Raw genomic sequence first — 20,701 nt, forward strand, 5'->3', positions numbered from 1 at the left:
GTGACCTCTCGCAAGTAACAAAAAATGGCGAGGTTTTGACTCTGTGCTTTTGATGTTTCCTTTTTCAAGGGGAATTTACATTTACAATGATGTTGGTAACAACCCATGCAATCCATTCACCCAAAGAAATCACCTTTATACATGTCCATTAACGGAGTTATGTGTAATTATGTGAAATGTCACAGGGAAAAACTAGTGAACACAGAAAGAAAAGAGAGGTGAAAAAAGGCATTAAAAGCCACCAGCTGAAATCAATCAGTAATTAGAAAGCAGTCCTGCCCCGTGTCAGTGCAAATTAATATCAGCTGCTTCAGTCCAAACTAATAGCCTGTATAAAGGTGTCTCTTTACCAAGGTGTCACACAAGAAACATCTCCTGATGGGTAAAAGCGAAGCGCTCTACCAAGACCTTTACAACCTTATTGTTGCAAAACACACACTGATGCCATTGGTTACAGAAGGATTTCTAAACTTCTGAATGTTCCAGTGAGCACTGTTAAGGCCATAATCCAGAAGTGCAAAAAACATCATTTCACTATAAACCGGCCATGACCAGGTGCTCCTCACAAGATTTCTGAGTGAAAAGAATTATCAGAAGAGTTGTCCAAGAGCCAAGGACCACTTCAGAAAGCTTCAGAAAGACCTGGAATTAGCAGGTACAATTGTTTAGAAGAAAACAACATTTGGACATGGCTGTGAAATGCTGGGGGATGCCATAATACACAACATGTTTGGAGCACAAATGGCACTGCACATCACTCCAAAAAACACCAGACCTACTGTGAAGTTTGAAGGTGGGAACATCATGGTGTGGGGCTGTTTTTCAGCATTCGGTACTGGCAAACGTCATATATTTGATAAAGTATGAATGGAAAAATGTACCGAGACATTCTTGATAATCCTCTGCCCTCTACCAGAATGATGAAGATGAAACGAGGGTGGACATTTCAACAAGACAATGATTCCAAACACACAGACAAGGAAACTCTCATTTGGTTTCAGAGAAAGAAAATGAAGCTGCTAGAATGGTCTTATCTAATCACCTGCCTTGAATCCGATTAAAAATCTATAGAAAGAACTAAAGATCAGAGTTTATAGAAGAGGCCCACAGAACCTTCACGATTTCTTTGTATGTCTGGATTGAATGTGTTGTTTCCAACATCAATAACACCTTCAGAAATATGTTTACTGAGAAAAACGGTGACGTGTTCAATACTTATTTTACTTTCTGTATATATACACAATAAATGGAAGAAAGTTTGTGGGCACCTGACCGTAAGATTCGTACAATATAAGCTTTTTAAATATCCAACTCCAAATTTAGTCCCCATTTAGCACTGTTCTGGGAAGATGTTCACTCGATTTTGGAGTGGTGCCTGTGGAGATTTGTGTTTATAACAGCTACAGGAACCGTTACTGATGTAGGTGAGGTGACCTGGGGTGCACTCAGAGTTCTAGTTCATTCATGTTCAATAGAGTCGAGGTCTAAAGCTTCGGATCTTCTGCTTCATACCATGTAAAGCTTATCTTCATGGAGCTGGCTTTGTGCACAGGAGCTGGAACAGGTTTGGGTCTCCAAGTTGAGGTGAAGAGAACATTTTCAGGAAGAGCCACATGCAAGTGGAAAAGTCAGGTGTCCCAATACTTTAGTCCACATAGTGTAAAATTTGGTTGGTTGTTTGAACGCTGCTGCGATAAGAATGAAAGCACCACCCGAATATCATCTGCTTAGTACTGATGTTTATTTCTTTGCGTTCCTTTTCTCCGTCAGGTTGGTGGGCTGGTTCCTCTTGCGCTTCTTCTCCCTGATGTTCTGCAGCGTTCAGGTGAACCTCAGCCAAATGGCCGCTCTCCATCGAGCCACAGAGCTGGTGAGCTCCATGACATCGTCCTCGTTTCTTCCTACTTACATCCCTGCTTTCTTCTGTTTCCTAATATCATTCACTCACCACCGTCCCTTCACCCTCAGCTCAATTCCTTCTCCCTCACTTCTCCCACATCCTTCATCTGTCCTCGTTCACGCCTCTATTCAGAGACTTAAATTTTAAAGATGAGACGTGCACGTGACAGTTTTATTGAGCGGTTTTCAATAGCGTACTCGCGACAGACTTAAAATACAACACAGGAAAAATCTCTCGAGGGGTCTTGAGTGAAAATTATGTTACCTGCCGAAAGTATGAATATTTTAAGACGGAAAGACGGCAATTATATTATAGGATTATACAGCAGCATATAAAATGATCATTTATACATTATAATGATGGATAATAAAAATGAGTACAGTTTTATCATACATCTATTATCATTAATATAGCAGCATATTAAATAGCACTTGATCCAGCACGTCACATTTCACTCAAAGGTAATAAAAATTGAGGTCACAGTTGTAATGTTATTTTTGTAGTACAGAGAAACTTCCTCTGCCTTTGTTCATTTAGTGCATTCTGATATAAAGAACATGTGCTGCCGGTTTGAAGGATACGCTGACCTAGCAGTCGTCTGGACAAACTATTTGAAGTTTTTTTGTTGCCTCAAACCTCACAAAATGTATCATTTTATCAATTATCAATTAATAATTACAATTTTTTATTTATTAGGCAGCAATTGAACATTTTGTCCTCAAAGTCGGCGTGTCAGAAGCAGGAAAAATGGGCGGTCATAAGGATTTGAGCGAATTTGGCAAATTGAGACGTCTAGACGTCTGGGTCAGAGCAGCTCCAAAACTGCAGCTCTTGTGGGCTGTTCCTGGTCTGCAGTGGTCAGAATCTATCAAAAGTGCTCCAAGGAAGGAACCCTGGTGAACCGGCGACAGGGTCGAGGATGCACGTGGGGAGCGAAGGTTGGTCCGTGTGATCCAATCTAACAGACGAGGGGGACAACACAATATTATGTATATGGAATAATATACATATATATGAAACATGATCTCAGAAAAGTGGAGGTTATTTTAATAGCAAATAGGAACTACATGTGGACGGAGATGTTCAAAAGCACTTAGAAACCACTGATCTGATTTTTCAGTGGATGTGTTTTGGACACGACTCTTCCTTTATAGTCTAACACACCGTAAATGCATTTCTCAACATCAGATGAAGCAGCAAAGAGTTAAATATGAACAGAATATTTATTTAAGCATTAGATGACTACTATTATAGTATCAGTTGTTGTTGAGCAACGGCCCGAATGCAGGACTCACCGAAGGGAGCTGCAGAGAGATGACGTGATCCTGTGCGGAGAGATGAAGCCATCACGTTGCCTACAGCACTTCAGGAGACACTCAGGCGAGTGCTCAGCCCGAGAATTGCACTTCTCTATGCTCTTTCTTGCTCTCCGAGTCCTTTTCATCCGTCCAGGTGCAGATGCCGAATTGTAATTCTGGAAGTTCACAAGGAGGATTTTCTGTCCTTCAAACTTCTGGCAGTCCGATCTGATGATAACATTATCATCACTGTCGTCATCGTCGTACATCCAGTACTGTCATTGAAACTTGAGTAGCAGTGAAACTTTGTACTAAAGAGATGCTGATGTCTTACTGCTGTTGGAAATGGTGCTGCCTAAAGAGTCTTCACACACACACACACACACACACACACACACACACACAAACATATATATTTTTTTTTATTTGTCACAAACATATTTGTATGCAGAACATGACTTTCGCGAAATGAAAACCTGATTGTTCGCTCAGAAATCGTGAATGATGTAAAAGGTCTATAAAGTATAGAATATAAAAGAATATGAGGGAAAGAAAGAAATGAGAAGGTATGAGGAAATATAACGATATGGTGGGATATAAAAAATAGTGCAAATATATTTAAATGGGCAATTTCTTCTCTGTGTGTGTGTGTGTGTGTGTGCGCTAACACATTTTTTTTTCTCTCTTGATAAGGTGTTTGTAAGGAGACGTCTCCAAACCAAAAACAAGTCTGTTGTTGTTTGTGTGGATTGAAGTGTGTTCGAGGCTGTGCATGTTCATCCACAGAGCTCTCACACACTCCACCATAAAGTGCTATTCACGTGTAAGTGTGTATGTGTTTGTGTTTTACAGAACATCCCGCTGGTCTACGTGTATATTCGTCAAGGTGCTGTTGATCAGGCTTTGATCTCTCTGACTCTGCTCTGTCACAACCTGAAACTTCCCTATAGCATCTATCCAGCTCCAGTTCACAACAGCTGGCTGAGGTAAACACACACACACACACACACGGCATGGATGCAGGGTTGTCTGAAGAGGACGGCAGAAATCTATTTGTCTGTCTGTCTATTTGGCTGTAATCCCCTCTTTATCTTTCTTCTATCTATTGATCTGATTATCTGTATTTCGTCTCTCTATCTTTCCCTCCAGCTACCAGTACTTCTATCACTCTGTGTGTCTGTCTATCCCTCCATCTATTATCTAGTCGTTTGTCCATTTCCCTAAGTATGTATCTGTCTCTGTATGTCAGTCTCTAAATGTCTGTCTGTCCGTCTACCTCTCTGTCTGCATCTCTGTCTGTTTATCTGTCTTTTCATCTTTTTTTATTTCACTCTGTGCATCTATAGATAGCTCTGTACATGTACACCTGCTTTTCTATCTGTCTGTCTCTCAAGTCTGTCTGTCCATCCTGGTGTGTAGACAGCTCGCTAGCGCCACTCGTTTTGTTTGTCCCCCCTTTTTTTTAATTTGCCCGTAGATTGGACAGGAAGGAAAGGCTGTGTAGAGCCGATGAAGGATTTGTGTCCGTACTAATCCAGACAAGCTCAGCCTGTACTAGCGCGATAGTGAGCTGCCTGCCGTGCATTATGGGTAATAATCACCCTGCCTGACCCTTTGTTCCACCACCTCACCAGAGAGAGCTTCTTTGCAGTAAATGTACACCCTCTGACCGTCTGAGAGCGACACAGTAGCCTGGAGATTGTTTCATGGGATTTTGGCAGCCACGTTGGACGCGTCACAACAAAGCATGTTGTTTGAAAGCCGCACGTTGCGCCAGGAAGGCAGGCAGGAGAACTGCCCCAGCGTGCACCGCTTTGCATATTAAATAGTGTGCCGGTGCGTCCAACGGAGGACGGAACCTAAAGCGTACGCTTTTATTATAGATTGTAAATGACGGTCAGCTGTGGGCAGAAAGCAAGACGGGACGTGTTTTATTGCCGAGGTCATAATACTAATTAATAGCCACTTATTCCGATTGTGCTGTGGAGAGTTCTTAACATATTCACAGTCTCGAGGGTGGTGTGTAAACCTGGCTTAATTGGGTGCCCCTGCTGAGCCACCAGCCGCCGCCAACCCCCACACACACACACACACACACACACATGCTGATTTACATACGAGGCGCAATGTACATAAACCGAAAGCGAATGCATAAAACTACTCCAAAGGGAATGAAGGAGAGATTTAATGCTTGAGCTTGTGAACATAGTGAGATGGAGTAATGGATGAATGGATCATGTCAATAGACAGAGATGTAGAGATAGACGGGTAGATAAACAGACAGGTGAGTGGAGTTATCTGCTAGGCAAATATAAGGACAGATGGGGTGGAAGATAGTCAGGTTTGGGTCAGATAGATAAATAAATGCAGGGGTGGATGGGTGGATGGGCTGGCAGACAGATGAACAGAAGTGAATGGTAGATGAAAGGACAGCTATATAGAGGTGGGCAGATGTGGACTAGATTGAAGGATAGAAAGAGATATGCAGATGAACAAGCATTAAATGGAAAGATTGGGATTTCTGGATTGGGGGGAAAAAAAAAAATTTCGGATCGATGGATGGATGGAGCTAATGGTTGGATGAATTCATTTAAATGGGTGCAAGAATATATATATATACACACACACAGTATATATATATATATATATATATATATATATATATATATATATATATATATATGTGTGTGTGTGTGTGTGTTTGATGAATGGATGAATATAACATGTTCTGGAATGGATGGATAGATGGAGATGGATGAATATGAAGGGCAGATAAGCCAATGTTGGATGAATCAATTATAAGACGAATGGATAGAAGAATATATTGTATGGATGAATATAAATGATGGTGGATGGATTGCTGGGTATATATATATATGTGTGTGTGTGTGTGTGTGTGTGTGTATGTGTGTCTGTGTGTGCGTGCGGCGAGATAGATGGACGAATAGAGTATGTTGTGGGATGGATGAATTGGTGAATAAGTAACAGATTGTCAGGTGGATGAATATTTTGTATAGATAAATTGATGGATAGATGATTTGATGAAATATATCTGATGAATGAATGAATATATATTGGGTGGTTATTTAAGATGGATTGATGAACATTAAAGATGGATGGACTGCTAAAATGATCAAAAATTATATTGGATGGATGGTTTATTGTATAATTGAGGGTTTTATATATATATATATATATATATATATATATATATATATATATATATATATATATATATATATATATATATATATATGATGAATGGATACATATATTCTAGTATATTGCAAGTAGGGGGAATGGATGAAAGGATAGATGGATGGAGAGGTGGAAGGAGATCAAATGGAAGGATTGATGGATGAATATATTAGACAGATGAGCTAAAAGATGGACGAATTAAAATATAAAAAATGGATGGATGAGTTATTAGATGCATTGATAAATGGATGAATACACTGAGTGGATGTTTATTTACGATGAATAGAAGGATTGATGAATATTTACAGTGGGATGGATAAAATCCTGGCATGATGGATGGATATATAGGACGGATGGGTTCACTGATGCATGGATGAATAAAATGTATCGCTGAATGCTGGATGGAAACGCTGTAGTGTAGGTTGCGTAATAGATAGATGATAGATGATGGTTTGAGAGCTGGCATGTAGATGAGAGATGAGAAGAACTCTTGCACTGCCCTTGAGAAGACGCAGACGCAGACGTGGAGAATAGGAGCATTGTATCATGTCATTAATTGTTAAGCGCGGTGTCAGTTCGGTTGACAGCACGCCGCTCTAACTCTTCTTTTTCAGGGTCATCTTGCAGAAACTGGGCGTCATTTTTCTTCCTGATCACGCAGCCACGGAGCAAGAGGCAGAATCCCACAGCCTGTACTCTCCCGTCATGACCTCGGTAAGTCCTACGAGACCTTACTCTGGCTGCGAAGCCTCATGTTTCAGCTGCGGCAGAAGTTTTGACAGTCGAGTGACCGAGAAGGCCAAAAAAACATACAAATGATATCTTTTTATCGTAGAGGTGAGCATCAAGCCTGCGTAATTTTTATGCTAGAATGGAATATTTTGTTGGCGTCTGATGTTCAAGGTGAGTTCAGGTTTCAGGAGTGGGCATTTAAATCTGGCATGTCCTTTATGTGCCCCTGCAATGCTTAATAATTCAATGTATGGGGAACATTCGGAGAATAGACTTCATCTTGAGCCGCAGTAAACTGCTTTGAAGAGAAGATCACGCTTGCTTGACACGCTTTGAGAAGACTTCCAGGACACTTTCCAGAAGTGGCAGAAAGGCTGTATTGCTGTGCAAGATGACAGTTTTGAAGGTAATGGTGTGTAAACATAGATAAATAAAGTTTCTTTCCTATAAACAGAGTTAGTTACTTTTTGATACTACCTCGTATAACGTTTGTTTTCCTGGTCGGGAAATTTCTGGCAACCCATGGATTCCTTTATACCCAATCCCAGTTTCCCTTTTCTCCAGGCCAATACCCAGATGCTCCCAAGATAGAGTAAGATATGATCTCTGTCTGCAAATCAGATATGCTTTATCAGTTGCCACTTGTAAGACACCCTGCCTGAACCAGCTCATCTTGGCCCATCTTTCAGAGAAGCAGCATTTGTGTTCCAAGGCTCTCAGACCGTCAGTTCCAGCAACTCTGCAGAGGAACCATGTTTCTGATGCATGCAGTTTTAACCTAATTCTCTGGGTCACTAATCACAGTCAGTGGCTATAAGTAATAATAGAGACAAAATTACCAAAATACAGAGCTCCTTCAAACTTCAGAACCATCTGACACTGTTTTTCCGTTACTGATTATTAAGGCCCTAAGGTTTTTTAACTTTTTCCCAAGGACAAAGGACCTCCCCTTACTTGAAGGGAGCATTAGGACCATGAAGTGCCTTTAAGAAGGCTGGCAACAGATAATGTGTCTATAAATAACACCAGTATTACCTCAAGAGAGGGGGGAGGTGTTAGCTTAGTGTATATGCCCACCAGCCACACCAAACTGCCACTCCTGGGCCCTCAAGCAAGGCCCTTAACCTCACAACCACTCAGTTGTATGAATTAAACAAATGTAATTTGTTCTAAATCTTGGCATCTGCCAAATGTTAAGCACCATCATGTTGGATTAATATTGATGATGTCTTGTGCTACCATCGGTTAAGACTTAGGGTGACTGAACATAAGTTTCGTGGTTCAGGACCCGGAGGTGCTCCATTACCACTGACCCTGCATCTGGACATCTGGAGCTTCATAATAAGCTGGGATATGCAAAAATCTACTGCAGCTCGTTGTTTTTGCACATGTACCCTGAAAGTGACAAGGAAAGCTGAACCTAACCTAGTTGATCCAAATTTAAATGCAATTTGACATGACGCACCTTTTGAGTGAGTCATCCACCTTTATCGATTTTGGCCTAATGCCAAAGAAGACAGCACACCTCACACTGCACTCATACCGACTCGGGATACCCCGTACCCCTGCAGTACCTCCAGCACAAATGCTACTCCACACCTTCTCCAAGACATGTAGGCTGGAATAGTGTATTCCCATGAGCCGTCACAAACCTGTTTAAAACTGAAGAACTCATCCATGATCAGTTGGCACCTCGTCTCTAGGGGTCTCATTTATAAAAGAGGGCAGGGAGCAAGTTCTAATTGGTATTTGTCACGCATGCCTATACACAGCTGTAGGCAGTGGATGGATGAGAAATCGCACACATTCTAAATTGCTCAACATGGAGCATGTCAGAAAGGACTAAGACTTTCTCTACACTGAAGTCAAGATATTCAAAAAGTACAGTGAAACCAAATGGTTCCTTCGAAAATATTACAGAATACAACCCCAATTTAAAAATGTTGGGACACTGTAAAATTAAAAACAGAATGCAGTGAATTGCAAATCTCATAAATCCATATTTTATTCGCAATAGAACATATCAACATGTCAAATGTTCGAACTGAGAATATGTACGATTTAAGGGGGGGGAAATGTGATGGCTGCAAAAGATCTCAAAAAGGACCAGTTGCTGAAGTTTTGGGAGTGGAATGTCAGTTCTGGGTGTCCTTTGTTGTATTTTTCGTTTTATGATGCACAAAATGTTTTCAAATGGTGGAATGTCGAGACTGCAGGCAGACCAGTTGAGCAAGCAGATATGCAAGGCCTTCCCTAAAAAAAAAGACATTTTCTCTATGAAAGCATTTGTTCAATTGTTTTGTTAAAACCTGTATATACCGTTCAGCATTGATGAAGTCTTTCAAAATGTGCAAGCTGCACATTTCACAAGCATTAATGCATTACCATACCATTACAGATGTGGCTTTCTGAACTAAGTGGTGATAACAAGCTAGATGATCCCTATCCTCTTAATGTCCATGACTTTAAAAAAGAAATGTGTATTTCGATTCGGCTGACTATTTCGATTTTGCCTCAGTACAAATTTAACTCATGCCTTCTTGTTTGCATGATAGAGATTTAACCTGCATTTGTGGACGACACGGCAAACTGTGTTCACAGTCGATGATTTTTGAAGGTGTTAATGAACCAATGCAGGAATTTTAATTACTGAAAAGTTTAAAATTTTGTGCTGCCTGAGGGCACGAAGATCACCGGTATCCTGTATTGATTTTGGCCTTGTGCACGAGATTTCTTCAGATTCTTTGAAACTTTTGATGATCTTATGTACTGTAAAGGATTTTCAACTGTTTGACACAGTCTCAACTTTTTTGGAATTGATGATGTAGAATAAACCACCTCGCTGAAACACGTCCTTTTTCTGTTCTGCGCAAGGAACAAGTGTGTTTCGCTCGGTTACATTTGACATTCAGGAGTTAGCGTTCGTTTCTGAGACAGACAGACGTGATTAGCATCTGTACGCTGGGGGTAAAACATGGAATTGAAAGCACACACCAAACGAGAATTCATGCATAAAAACCTAACCCTAACCCAGAATGAGCAAATAAGATCATGTAAGCGAAAATTAGTTAGCATGCTGAACAGCAGGAGTGTGTGTAGTCGGGGGCATGTGTTCGCTTTTGGTTGCTGGTCAATTCAGAGCACAGATGGAGGCAGAGTGTGAGAGGAAACATGGCTGAGGATGAGAGAGGAGAACGTGGAAGATGAGTGCACCAAAAAGTACACAAGCTTATCGACCTCCTCCCCTCCACCCCTTTAGATGGCTTCAGGCAACATCTTACTGCGCCTATGTGTGTGTATTTGCGCACCAGATGGTGTTACCAGACTGATGATGCTTTTTGGTTGCGGGTGGTGTTTCATTTCATCTCGTAGATTCTAGTGAAGAGAAAATTTCATGCTACAGCATCCAAAGACGTCCTGTACAATTGTGTGCCTTGGATTTGTGGAAACAGTTTGGGGAAGAACCACATATGGCTGGAAAAGTCGTGTCCCAATACTTTTGCTCATATAGTATGTCTAACCTGAGCCAGTTATTCAAATGGAGCAGGAGCTTGAATGCCATTTTAATGGGTTAATGGGTTTAAAATTATTTGTAAAGGGTGAGAATCGAGTGGACAGCCATAAGAAGAGTTTGTGTCTCCTCAGCTGTTCATATATACCTGAGATTAGGCAACAAGTCGTAAACTTCGATAATATTAAATAAAAAAACAAAAAGCACATTGAGTTATAATGTGTGTAAAATACCCGATACAGCTAGCTGACTCCTTTTTAGACGAGCGATATACTTTGTATATTATTTCAAATCTGAACAGGAGTATTTTTTTGTTAAATGTTACGATGCAGTACATCCCCGGTAATGTCATACAGTACGATTGTTGTTTAACGATAAAATACTGTTAGTAAAATATAGGTGAAGTAGCTTTAAAATTTTTCATAATGATTTAAACAATTCTAAAAATCTAAAAACCAAAACTTAAAAAAAAAAAAAAAAAAAAATCATAATAAGGCATTTTTTTCCCTTGCTGGCTGGTGCTATCTTAAAAAAACAAAACAACAAAAAAAACTCCAAAACACACGAGGAAAGAGAAAGTCTGTGCGAATGATGTTTAATTTTTTAGTTCCTCATCAAGCAGCGGCGTCTCCACTGCGACTCTTAGATGCCTAACACAGGAAGTGCATCTTAAAGATAAGATCTGCAGCCAGACTTTCTTTATTCCCCTGTTCTCCTTCTCTCCTCACTCTTTACATATGGTCTTGTGTACTTCTCCGTTTTTACAGGCCGTAAGCACACTAGGTTGTGTGCATGTAGCTCGGAGCCCACACACCAATCGATTTTATTATGGTGAGGCTCGAGTCGATAAGAACTGAATTTTTGTGCACTGGGACGCTGCCCGTGCATTTGGAAAAAAAAAACCTTCCGCTATCTGGTTTATTATGATTTCCAGATGTAATCTCCTTTTTATATTATGCCTCTTCAGTAATAAATGAATGTAGAAACTTGTAAAAGTGTTCATTACATTCTGTTGTAATAAACTTGCTGCTAAGAGCACGTCGATTTAGTGGAAATTTAGTGGACAATCCGACACTGTCATGGACTTAATCCTGTTAACGTGGAAACCTTTCAGCTAAACATATGCCAAATATTCTAGAAAGTACCATTGAAAAGGGAGCAACTAAAAGGTCCAGGTTCTGCCCTCCAAGCTCTGAGTTAAAAGTAATAACGGCATAAAGTGAAGTTCGGGGTAAGTGGTAACTAGTGGCAGGAACTATGTGGCAGTAAGTCAGTACAGTAGTTGTGGTCGGTACTGGGTTGCAGTAGTACCTTTGTGTCATTAGTTATGTGACTGGGTTAGTAAATGGCAGAGGAGAAACTATGCGACAGTGGCAGCAATCTAGTTTCTCTTGTTGAAGAAGGTAATGACAGAGGGAGTCACAGTAGATCAATGGAAGTGGCAGTAACTAGGTGGCAGTAACTATGGAGCAGTGGCAGTGACTATGGGCAGTAACACTAATTAAGTGGCAGCAGCAGTAACTACTGTAAGTAGGGGTGGCGCAAATATGGAAAGTAACAGTAACTAATTGGCAGCAACAGCAGCTAAGTAGCGTTAAATAGGTGACACTGACAAAGACTATAGCCACTATAAGTAACTAAGTACATCGCAGTACCGAGTGGCAGTGACAGTAACTAAGTGGCAGTAACTAGGTAGCAGTGGCAGTAACAGTAAACAAGTAATTGGCAGTAACTACTGTATGTAGGTGGCAGTTCCAGGGACATGTGGTAGTAACTTGGTGGCTGTAGCTTTACCTACAGGTGGGCATTACCTACAGGAGGGCATTCAGTGTAACCAATTACAGGAGGTCTATTTTGCTTTTACCAGCAGAAAGAGGTGCAGCAGAGAACAAAGTCTTACATTCTGCAGGTCCCATGATTTGATACGAATTAAAGGCTTTCTGCTGTAAATCTCATTGCCTTCATAAAACTTTCACAGTCTCTCACCTTTTATATCAGTGCCTCCAGTTTAGTCCACTGTATTTCTCCTAAACTTTTCTCTTTTTCTTGTTTGTCCCTGGTTGCAGCTTGTTGGCAAGCTCCTGAAGGCAGGTGAGAGTCTTAGCGTGGGTGTGTGTGAGGAGAGTGGTTATGGAGGACAGTGGCTGGCGCGCATTCGCCAGGCGGTGGCTGAGGGCCTGGTGCCGGACGTAAGCGTGGTGCCAGTGGGAATCTCCTATGACTGTCATCCTTCATGCCAGTCCATGCAGCCTCAGGTTTGCCAGTTTGTCACTTAGATTCAGGTGGTGAAAAATAAAGCAAAGCTCATTGTAGCACTTTTTAATTAATTCACTTATTTTCAATGTTTGTTTTTTTTCTGAAGTAAAAAAAAACTAAACAAATTAGCACTTATTCTCCTGTGTGAATATTGCATACTCGTATAAAAATACAACAATTTCATAATAACAGGTACAATATACAGCCAAATGTTTGCAGACTTTTTATTAGATTAATATGTGCTTTTTGAACATCCCATTCCACATTGCTCTTATAATAACCTCCACTCTTTTAGGAAGAAGTTCCACAAATTTTAGAGGGTGCTTTCGGAGATTTGTGCTCATTCAGCTACAAGGGTGTTTGTAAAGTCAGATAGTGATGTAGGTGAGGTGAGGAGGCCTGGGGTTCCGAGCTTTATAGCAGGAGATTTTCCATTCCAACCCTGGGTGGCAGTAACAGTAACTAAGTGGCAGTACTTAGTGGCTGTTACTGAGTGGCAGTAACAGTAACTAAGTGGCAGTACTTAGTGGCTGTTACTGAGTGGCAGTAACAGTAACTAAGTGGCAGTAAATATGGGTGGTAACTGTAACTAAGTGGCAGTAACATTAAGCTAGAAAGTGTGGCAGTGCCAATAACTATGGATCAGTAACTGTAAGTAGGTGGCAATAACTTTAACAAAGTGACATTAACTAGGTATAAATGGCAGTAACTATGGGCAGTAACTGTAATTAAGTGGGAGTGGCATTAACAGTAACCAAATGGCAGCAAGTATGGGCAGTAGCTTACTAAATGGTAATAATTTGGTGGCAGTGACAGTAACTATGGGCACTAACTGTGACTAAGAGGCAGTGGCAGTAACTAGGTAGCAGTGGCAGTAACTATGGGCAGTAACATAACTAAGTAGAGAACATCTTCATAGATCTGGCTTTAGATCTGTCTAGTTAGAATAGGTTTGGGTCTCCGAGTTCGGTGTGTTCCTCCAACTGTGCGGTCCACATACAGCTGGAAAATGTTTTATATATATATATGTGTATGTGTGTGTGTGTATTTGTATCTGTGCTTTTGGTAAACATCAAATGCATTTACATTTATGGCATTTGGCAGACGCACTTATCCAAAGCAATGTACTACTATATCATTCATACCACTGCGCAGTTGCCTTGCTCATGGGTCCAACAGTGGCAGCTTGGGATTTGAGCTTCTGATCCAAAGTCCAACACATAAACCACTCACGTCCCCCTATACAGAGATTCAGATGCTTTGAAACACGAGAGGCTTAAAAGTGGAGCCTCAGCAGCACCGAGGCACGGCAGCAAAAATTGGCGTTCGGCCCGAGTGGCCATTATCCAGATCTCCTATCGATGAAAACAAATAGCCTGGTCATTTTTATAGCCAATTACAGCAGCTACAGTAATTAAACCAGTATCATATTTAGAGGCAGAGGAAGCGACAAACAAGCACTGCATCTCCGGCGAAGTGCCTCCCATTATTGTCTGCTCGTCCAATCAGGGTAAAGAAGGGGGTAGTGAAGTGGGGCATCTGCTACAGAAGGACTGACTTAACAAAAAAAAAACGTGTCTGTCCAGAAAGACAGGTTATGGTACAGGAGACTCCTTTCAAAAATTTGGTAAACATAAAAAAAAAGGTTTAATGATCATTAATTATTCTAGTAATTTGGTTTTTTTTTTGTTACCACAAAGTTCAAAGTTGGTGGCTTACAATTGTACAGGATGTACCTGGATGCAGGAGCATGAAATGATCCCTTCACTAGGAGACACTAGGAGACAAGTCTGTTCCAGCATGACAATGCACAATGCCAGCTCCATGAAGATATACTTTACATGGGTTGGAGTGGAAGATCTTCTGTAGAGCTCTGACCTCCACTCTATTGAACACGAATGAGGGTGAACACCTTAATCTTCAGGAGCACACACCAAAATCTAATGTACCATCTTCCCAGAAAAGTGGAGATTATTCTAAGTGCAAGAAGAAACCTTTAGAGGAACCAGAATCAAAAGGGGAACCCATCCTTATTTGGGTGACACCAAGAGTGTGATTATAAACAATCCAAACCTCCTAAGCCGAAGATCCTGTGAAACTGATAAATCAGCTCAACATCTGAGATCATTAAAGATTTAACCCCAACTCCTCCATGCAAGAGCTTTTAAATGTTCAAAGATGAACATATATGTCAAATGTTATTTTGATTATTGATTTAGAGGTTGTTTATTTCTAAAATCCAATGTCCAGAATCTTCATGAAGTGGGATCCAAAGATCTCTAGATGCCTCAGGATGGGTGGGAAAATGTGAAATGAGATATTCAGCACATACTACTCCTTTGGTCAGGTGTCCACAAACATTTGGGCGCAATTCCGCAAATATGACTAGTTTTGTAACACGCCAACAGATTGCACGCACAGTCACGGGGAGCACCGACCTTTATAAGTCAGTGCGTCAGGAGCTATACAACTGCTGCTATTCTAAACACGTTCGTTACCACATCTGCAATTTAGTCACGGACGGCAAGTTAAAACCAAGAGCAAACATGAAATTCGGCGTGAAACTGGGTGAAACTGCCACAGCAGAAGTTTTACGCGATTCGGCAAGTTTGCGGCGATGCTGCAACGAGGCGTTTTGAGCGGAAGAACATCACTGGAAGTCGACTGCCAGGTTTTAGGAGGACATTCGCTGAAAAGAAACGGATCTCCGGCGTGCTAGTGTCTTTTTGATTGCACCTCTTCTTCTTTTTTTTTTTGCTGAAGCCATTTCAGAACACCGTTCTATAGGGAGCTGCCCAAGTTTCTTCCGTACAGTAGATGTATTTTCGGTGTCTGCTCTTGTTGAAATCAAGTCCACTAGCCAAAGTTTGAGAACGTTTCATATTTCCGGACGTTTAAAACTCTTTTATTACAGGGTCGAGATTTTTTTTTTCTCGCTTGGATCCGCTCGCCCACAGCCTCTCGTTGAAGATGAATCGAGGGCGAGTGATGATGATCTCTAGACTCAAAAGCTCTTTATAGTTTCCAAAATACAGTAATTAATTCCTACATAAACAACATTCAGGGCTGTAATGTACAATTCTGTCTGCTGTTTGGAAATTACTGTTCTGGCTGTGTTTATTTTTTTGTCGAGAGAGAAAGCGTGTGTGTGTGTGTGTGTGTGTGTGTGTGTGTGTGTGTGTGTGTGTGTGTGTGTGTGTGTGTGTGTGTGTGTGTGTGTGTGTGGGTCTCAAACTGTCCTAATGTTCCTGGCTAATACAGTCAATGTCAGTTATTATGATGATTACACTCACTAATTTCTCCACTAATGGCTGCTCACCATTAGAGCCTTGTGAAGAATTGTTTTCTCTGAGACTGAATAATCTGCCGTGTGTGTGTGTGTGTGTGCACACTCAGCCTGGCATGCTGTCTGTACTGCGGTTTGTGCTTTCCCTTCTGAGTGCTGATGAAAGAGGAGGTGTGAGGATCCATTTCGCTCAGGCTTTCTCTCTGAAGGTATGACTCACACACACACACACACACACACACACACACACACACATGCACGCACGCATGCACACGTGTATACACTCCAAAATGCAACTGTTGGCTTCAGGTGTAAAGTGTGCAGGAGACTACTAGGATCAAAAAAGTTTTCTCTATTTGTCTATTTCCCCCTCTCTTTCCCTCCCTCCCCATGTCTGTCCACCCATCTATCTCTCCCTTTCTTTCTCTCTCTCTGTCTGTCTATCTGAAAAGCTAACAGTCTTTTAGCCACTGATCTCGTCACCGATCAGACAGAAATGCAGCCCCAGACCCTTTTCTCAACCACGGACCAGATTCACGTCAGACCATATTGGACCAGGGAAAAGGAGGTGTTACGCAGACCCCTATATACAAAAACATACTATTATATCAGGGGTGTAACAGTACACTTGTTCGTACTGAACCATTTCAGTACCTTTAATTGCAGGTTTTTTGGTCTCCATGTGGTGAAGACCAAATGATCCACAGCTCAGTGCGGCCTGGTGGTTGTGGATCCTCCTTTATTTCACGTCCACATACTGTTCGTGTTTTCATTTGAAATATTTAAACTAGTGCCAGAGTTGAAGGCTGAGTCAACCCTCCACCTGCATGTCAGTCTTCAGTCTATTTTCTTCTTTGTTTGACCCCCTTGTTATATTACCCACAATGCAGCTTCGTCTGTACATCTACAGAATATTTAACATTTGAACTCTTGCAGCAGCTTCACACTGTGTGAACGAACCCAACAAACAGGGTGGCGTTGGGAATTTTTAGTTGCAGGAGGTGTGTGTGTGTGTGTTTTCATTGCAGTTCAAGAGTTCAACATCATGTATATTTTAAGCTGGACGATGAACTCTTTCATTTATTTTTTGTTGTTTTTGTTTAGGTTTATTCAGGTTTTTGCGCTGACCAATGAATGAGAGTTCTGCAGATGTTCAATTTAGAAGCAATTAACAGACTCTGTGCGTGCGTGCGTGCGTGTGTGTTTGTGTTGCAATGAACAGTGTGTTTGGATTTGATGAACTGCATAGTAAAATGTCTTATCTGTTGTACAGGTTTTATGTGTTTTAAACAAGTCTCTCTCTCTCTCTCTCTCTCTGTCTCTCTCTATATTTGTCTGTCTATATTTCTCTCTGTCTGTCTGTTTCTGTCTCTATCTCTGTCTGTCTATATGTATCTGTCCCTCTCTTTGTTTCCGTATCTGTCTGACTCTGTTTGTCTCTCAATTTGTCTCTTTATCTGTCTGTCTGTCTTTTTTTGTTTCTCTATTTGTCTTCTTTATTTGTATTTTTCTGTCTCTCTCTCCTTCGTTCATCATGTCTCTTTTTGTGTGTGCCTTTTTGTCTCTATTTATCTATCTGTCTATCTCTTTCTCTCTCTCTCTCTCTCTCTCTCTCTCTCTGTAGGAGATGTGTGACAGTGGGAAATGTCGTGTGGACGGACAACGCCCCCTACAGGACCTCCTGCTGCCAGCTGCCCTTCACAACAGGTTCAGTGTCTCTCTCTCAGTCTGTCCCTTTGATGTCACGCCTCCTTCCATCCACCTCTCCTCAACCCGTCATCTTTTTCTCTCCTGTTGGCATTCTGTCTATTTCATTACACTATGTTTTTCCTCTCTCCATTTTCTTTTTCTCACTTTTGATCTATTACTTTATTCCTTCAAAGTCTTTCTCCACCCCCTTTCCATTTTGCTCCCTGCTTTCTTTTTTTCTTTTTTTTTTTTTTCCTCTCTCTTTCTCTCTCTTTGCCTCCCTCTATTTCTTTTCTCCTATCAATGCATTCATGCATCCACACAGTTCTCTATTCTGTCTCTCTCATATCCTCTCATACTGTTTTTCTTCCATCTTTCTATCTGTCAAATCTCACTCCACCATGCCCTCCTTTTTTTTGTTTCTTTATTGTTCTTGTCCTCCTCTAGCTCCCATTGCTCTCTCTCTCACTTCTTTTCCAGCTTCATTCCATTTATTCTGTCTTTCTTTTCTCCCAACCCTCTATCCATTTCTTGTTTTTCTTTATAATCTTTTCAACAGGAAAATTTTCACTCGTCTCTCCATCGCTGTTTTGTTCCAAACTCTATTAAAAGCAGTCTGCTCTTCACACACACACACACACACACACACACAAAGAGAAAGGAGTCTTTTTCTGTGAACTCGATCTTTTCCCGCAGCCTCAACTGTCAGTCAGCTTTAGAACTCAGCTTTCAGGTGGAATGTCACCGAAAAAGGTCACCCCCCAACAGCACCTCCGTCCCTGCCCCTTTGCAGACCCTACAGCTGTGTGTGAGTGTGTGTGAGTGTGTGTGTGTGTGTGTGTAAGAGAGATATCGAGAGAAAGCTCCTCTTGAGCTTTTCCGAGTGTGTCTGAGGACCTCAGGCTTTTCTCTGTAAACCCGTATCGACAGTGCATAGAGTGTGATCAATTCACACGCTGAGAGCCAATCAGATCTCATGGTTTTCAGCGTGTCACATTATCTGCTTCACAGTACACAGTGTATATATATATATGCACTACATGATAACCTCCACCGAAAATTTATTTTTAATCACTAAATATTTGTTTCACTGATGCGCAAAGTCTCAAATCAAAGACCAAAATGTGCCGTGATAATTTACGTCATTTGGTTTCACTACATAATTTATTACAATACATAATTAACAAACATTTGCATTAAGTTTCCATATTTGTCCATGCCCCTGTTTATTAGAGAATTAAAAACGTATTTATTAAAGTATGTTAAGGTACATTTACAACAGGTAAAAATGTGCGATTCTTCTTCATGCTTCTCCCATTAGGGGGCGCCACAGCGGCTCATCCGTCCCCGTGTCCTCTACATCTGCCTCTTTCAAACCAGCTACCTGCATGTCTTCCTTCACCACATCCATAAACCTCCTCCTTGGTCTTCCTCTTTTCCTCCTTCCTGGTGTCTCCGTCCTCAGCATTCTCCTATCGATATACCCCATGTCCCTCCTCTGCACATGTCCAAACTATCTCAATCACACCTCCCTCACCTTGTCTCCAAAACGTCCTACATGCGCTGTCCCTGTAATAAACTCATTTCAACAAGAGACACGAGCTAAGAAAAAGGTTGTACAAAAAGGATTGTCCATGTACAAATCCGATTCCAATTGCAAAAGATCATGTCACATTTTGACTAATTTTTGTTTCTTTTATGTCCCACAGGATGGACAACATATTTGGACAAAAAGACATTTCCTGGCTTCTTCCCTCCACATTCCTGCCTGAACTGTCCCACACTGAGAGACAGCAGAGCACCGCCGTGACCCTTCATCTAATGTATTGTGAGTCTCACACACAAATGTTTGTTTTAGTATTCTTGTGAGGACCGTCCATTAGTTTAATTATAACAGTCAGTTCCTTCTAAATACAATATATATATATATATATTAGGGGTGTAGCAGCACACAAAATTCACCTCAGGGTTTTAAGTCACGGTTCGGTTCAATTTCGCTACGGTTTGGGGAAAGAAATGCAAAACTTAAAATCGCTTGCCGTTTTTAATTAACGCTTATTATTATTATTATTATTATTATTATTATTATTATTATTATACATTTATTATTATTATTTGTGAACATCAACAGTAGCCAATTAAATTGACACAAATTAAAATAATTGAATACCATTCAATACATGGAAATATTTCATTAAATACTTTACATTTGTTAGACCCCATTTGGGTAATACAGGTGTGTGTGTGTCTGTGTGTGTGTGTGTGTGTGTGTGTGTGTGTGTGTGTGTGTGTGTGTGTGTGTGTGTGTGTGTGTGTTTTACATTCAACATAAGATTTTCTAAACATATGATCTACTTAACTGTTCCGTTCCACGTGATATTAACACCCCCAGAGCACATAGGGTTAAGGGCCTTGCTCAAGGGCCCACCAAAAGGCAGCTTGGGGCTTGAACCCACAACCTTTCCTATCAGTGTTGTTGAGCTGCTCCAGGAGAGCACACCTTCCATAATTTATTTAGATGAACTGCTGATGAGCTTGTGGACTCTCCCGTGCAGCTCTAAAGATCAATGGGTGGTGGGGGTGGTGGTCTGCACTGCACTGTGTAATGGTACAGTCCACGCTTTTTATTCTTCTGCACCTCACCGAGCTGAAACTCGGGGCATGAAAGAGTGCGCGGATACCAACAGGCAAAATTCGTCCTTTTATATTTACCCTGTCCATTTTCAGGAGTGGTAGGGCCAAAAGTTTGTGGACACCCGAGCTTAAGATTTCATATGCAGATTTATTTATTTTTTTTAATGTTTATATATATATATATATATATATATATA

General features: G+C 41.0%; 1 protein-coding gene across 6 annotated transcripts in view; it reads left to right on the forward strand.

The window, feature by feature from the left end:
• Positions 1-20,701, forward strand: part of gpat2 (glycerol-3-phosphate acyltransferase 2, mitochondrial) — a 130,296-nt gene that overhangs the window by 101,627 nt on the left and 7,968 nt on the right. For 5 of the 6 annotated variants that reach the window (XM_046871040.1, XM_046871038.1, XM_046871041.1 and 2 more), the window contains 7 exons: positions 1,771-1,870; positions 4,051-4,184; positions 7,011-7,110; positions 12,706-12,894; positions 16,292-16,390; positions 17,806-17,888; positions 19,580-19,698. In XM_046871040.1, the coding sequence (XP_046726996.1) occupies positions 1,771-1,870; positions 4,051-4,184; positions 7,011-7,110; positions 12,706-12,894; positions 16,292-16,390; positions 17,806-17,888; positions 19,580-19,698 (824 nt within the window). The remainder of the gene's footprint in view (positions 1-1,770; positions 1,871-4,050; positions 4,185-7,010; positions 7,111-12,705; positions 12,895-16,291; positions 16,391-17,805; positions 17,889-19,579; positions 19,699-20,701) is intronic. The other variant, XM_046871044.1, reaches the window with a different exon arrangement.

Source organism: Silurus meridionalis, chromosome 17 (genome assembly GCF_014805685.1).
Source record: "Silurus meridionalis isolate SWU-2019-XX chromosome 17, ASM1480568v1, whole genome shotgun sequence".
NCBI lineage: Eukaryota > Metazoa > Chordata > Actinopteri > Siluriformes > Siluridae > Silurus > Silurus meridionalis.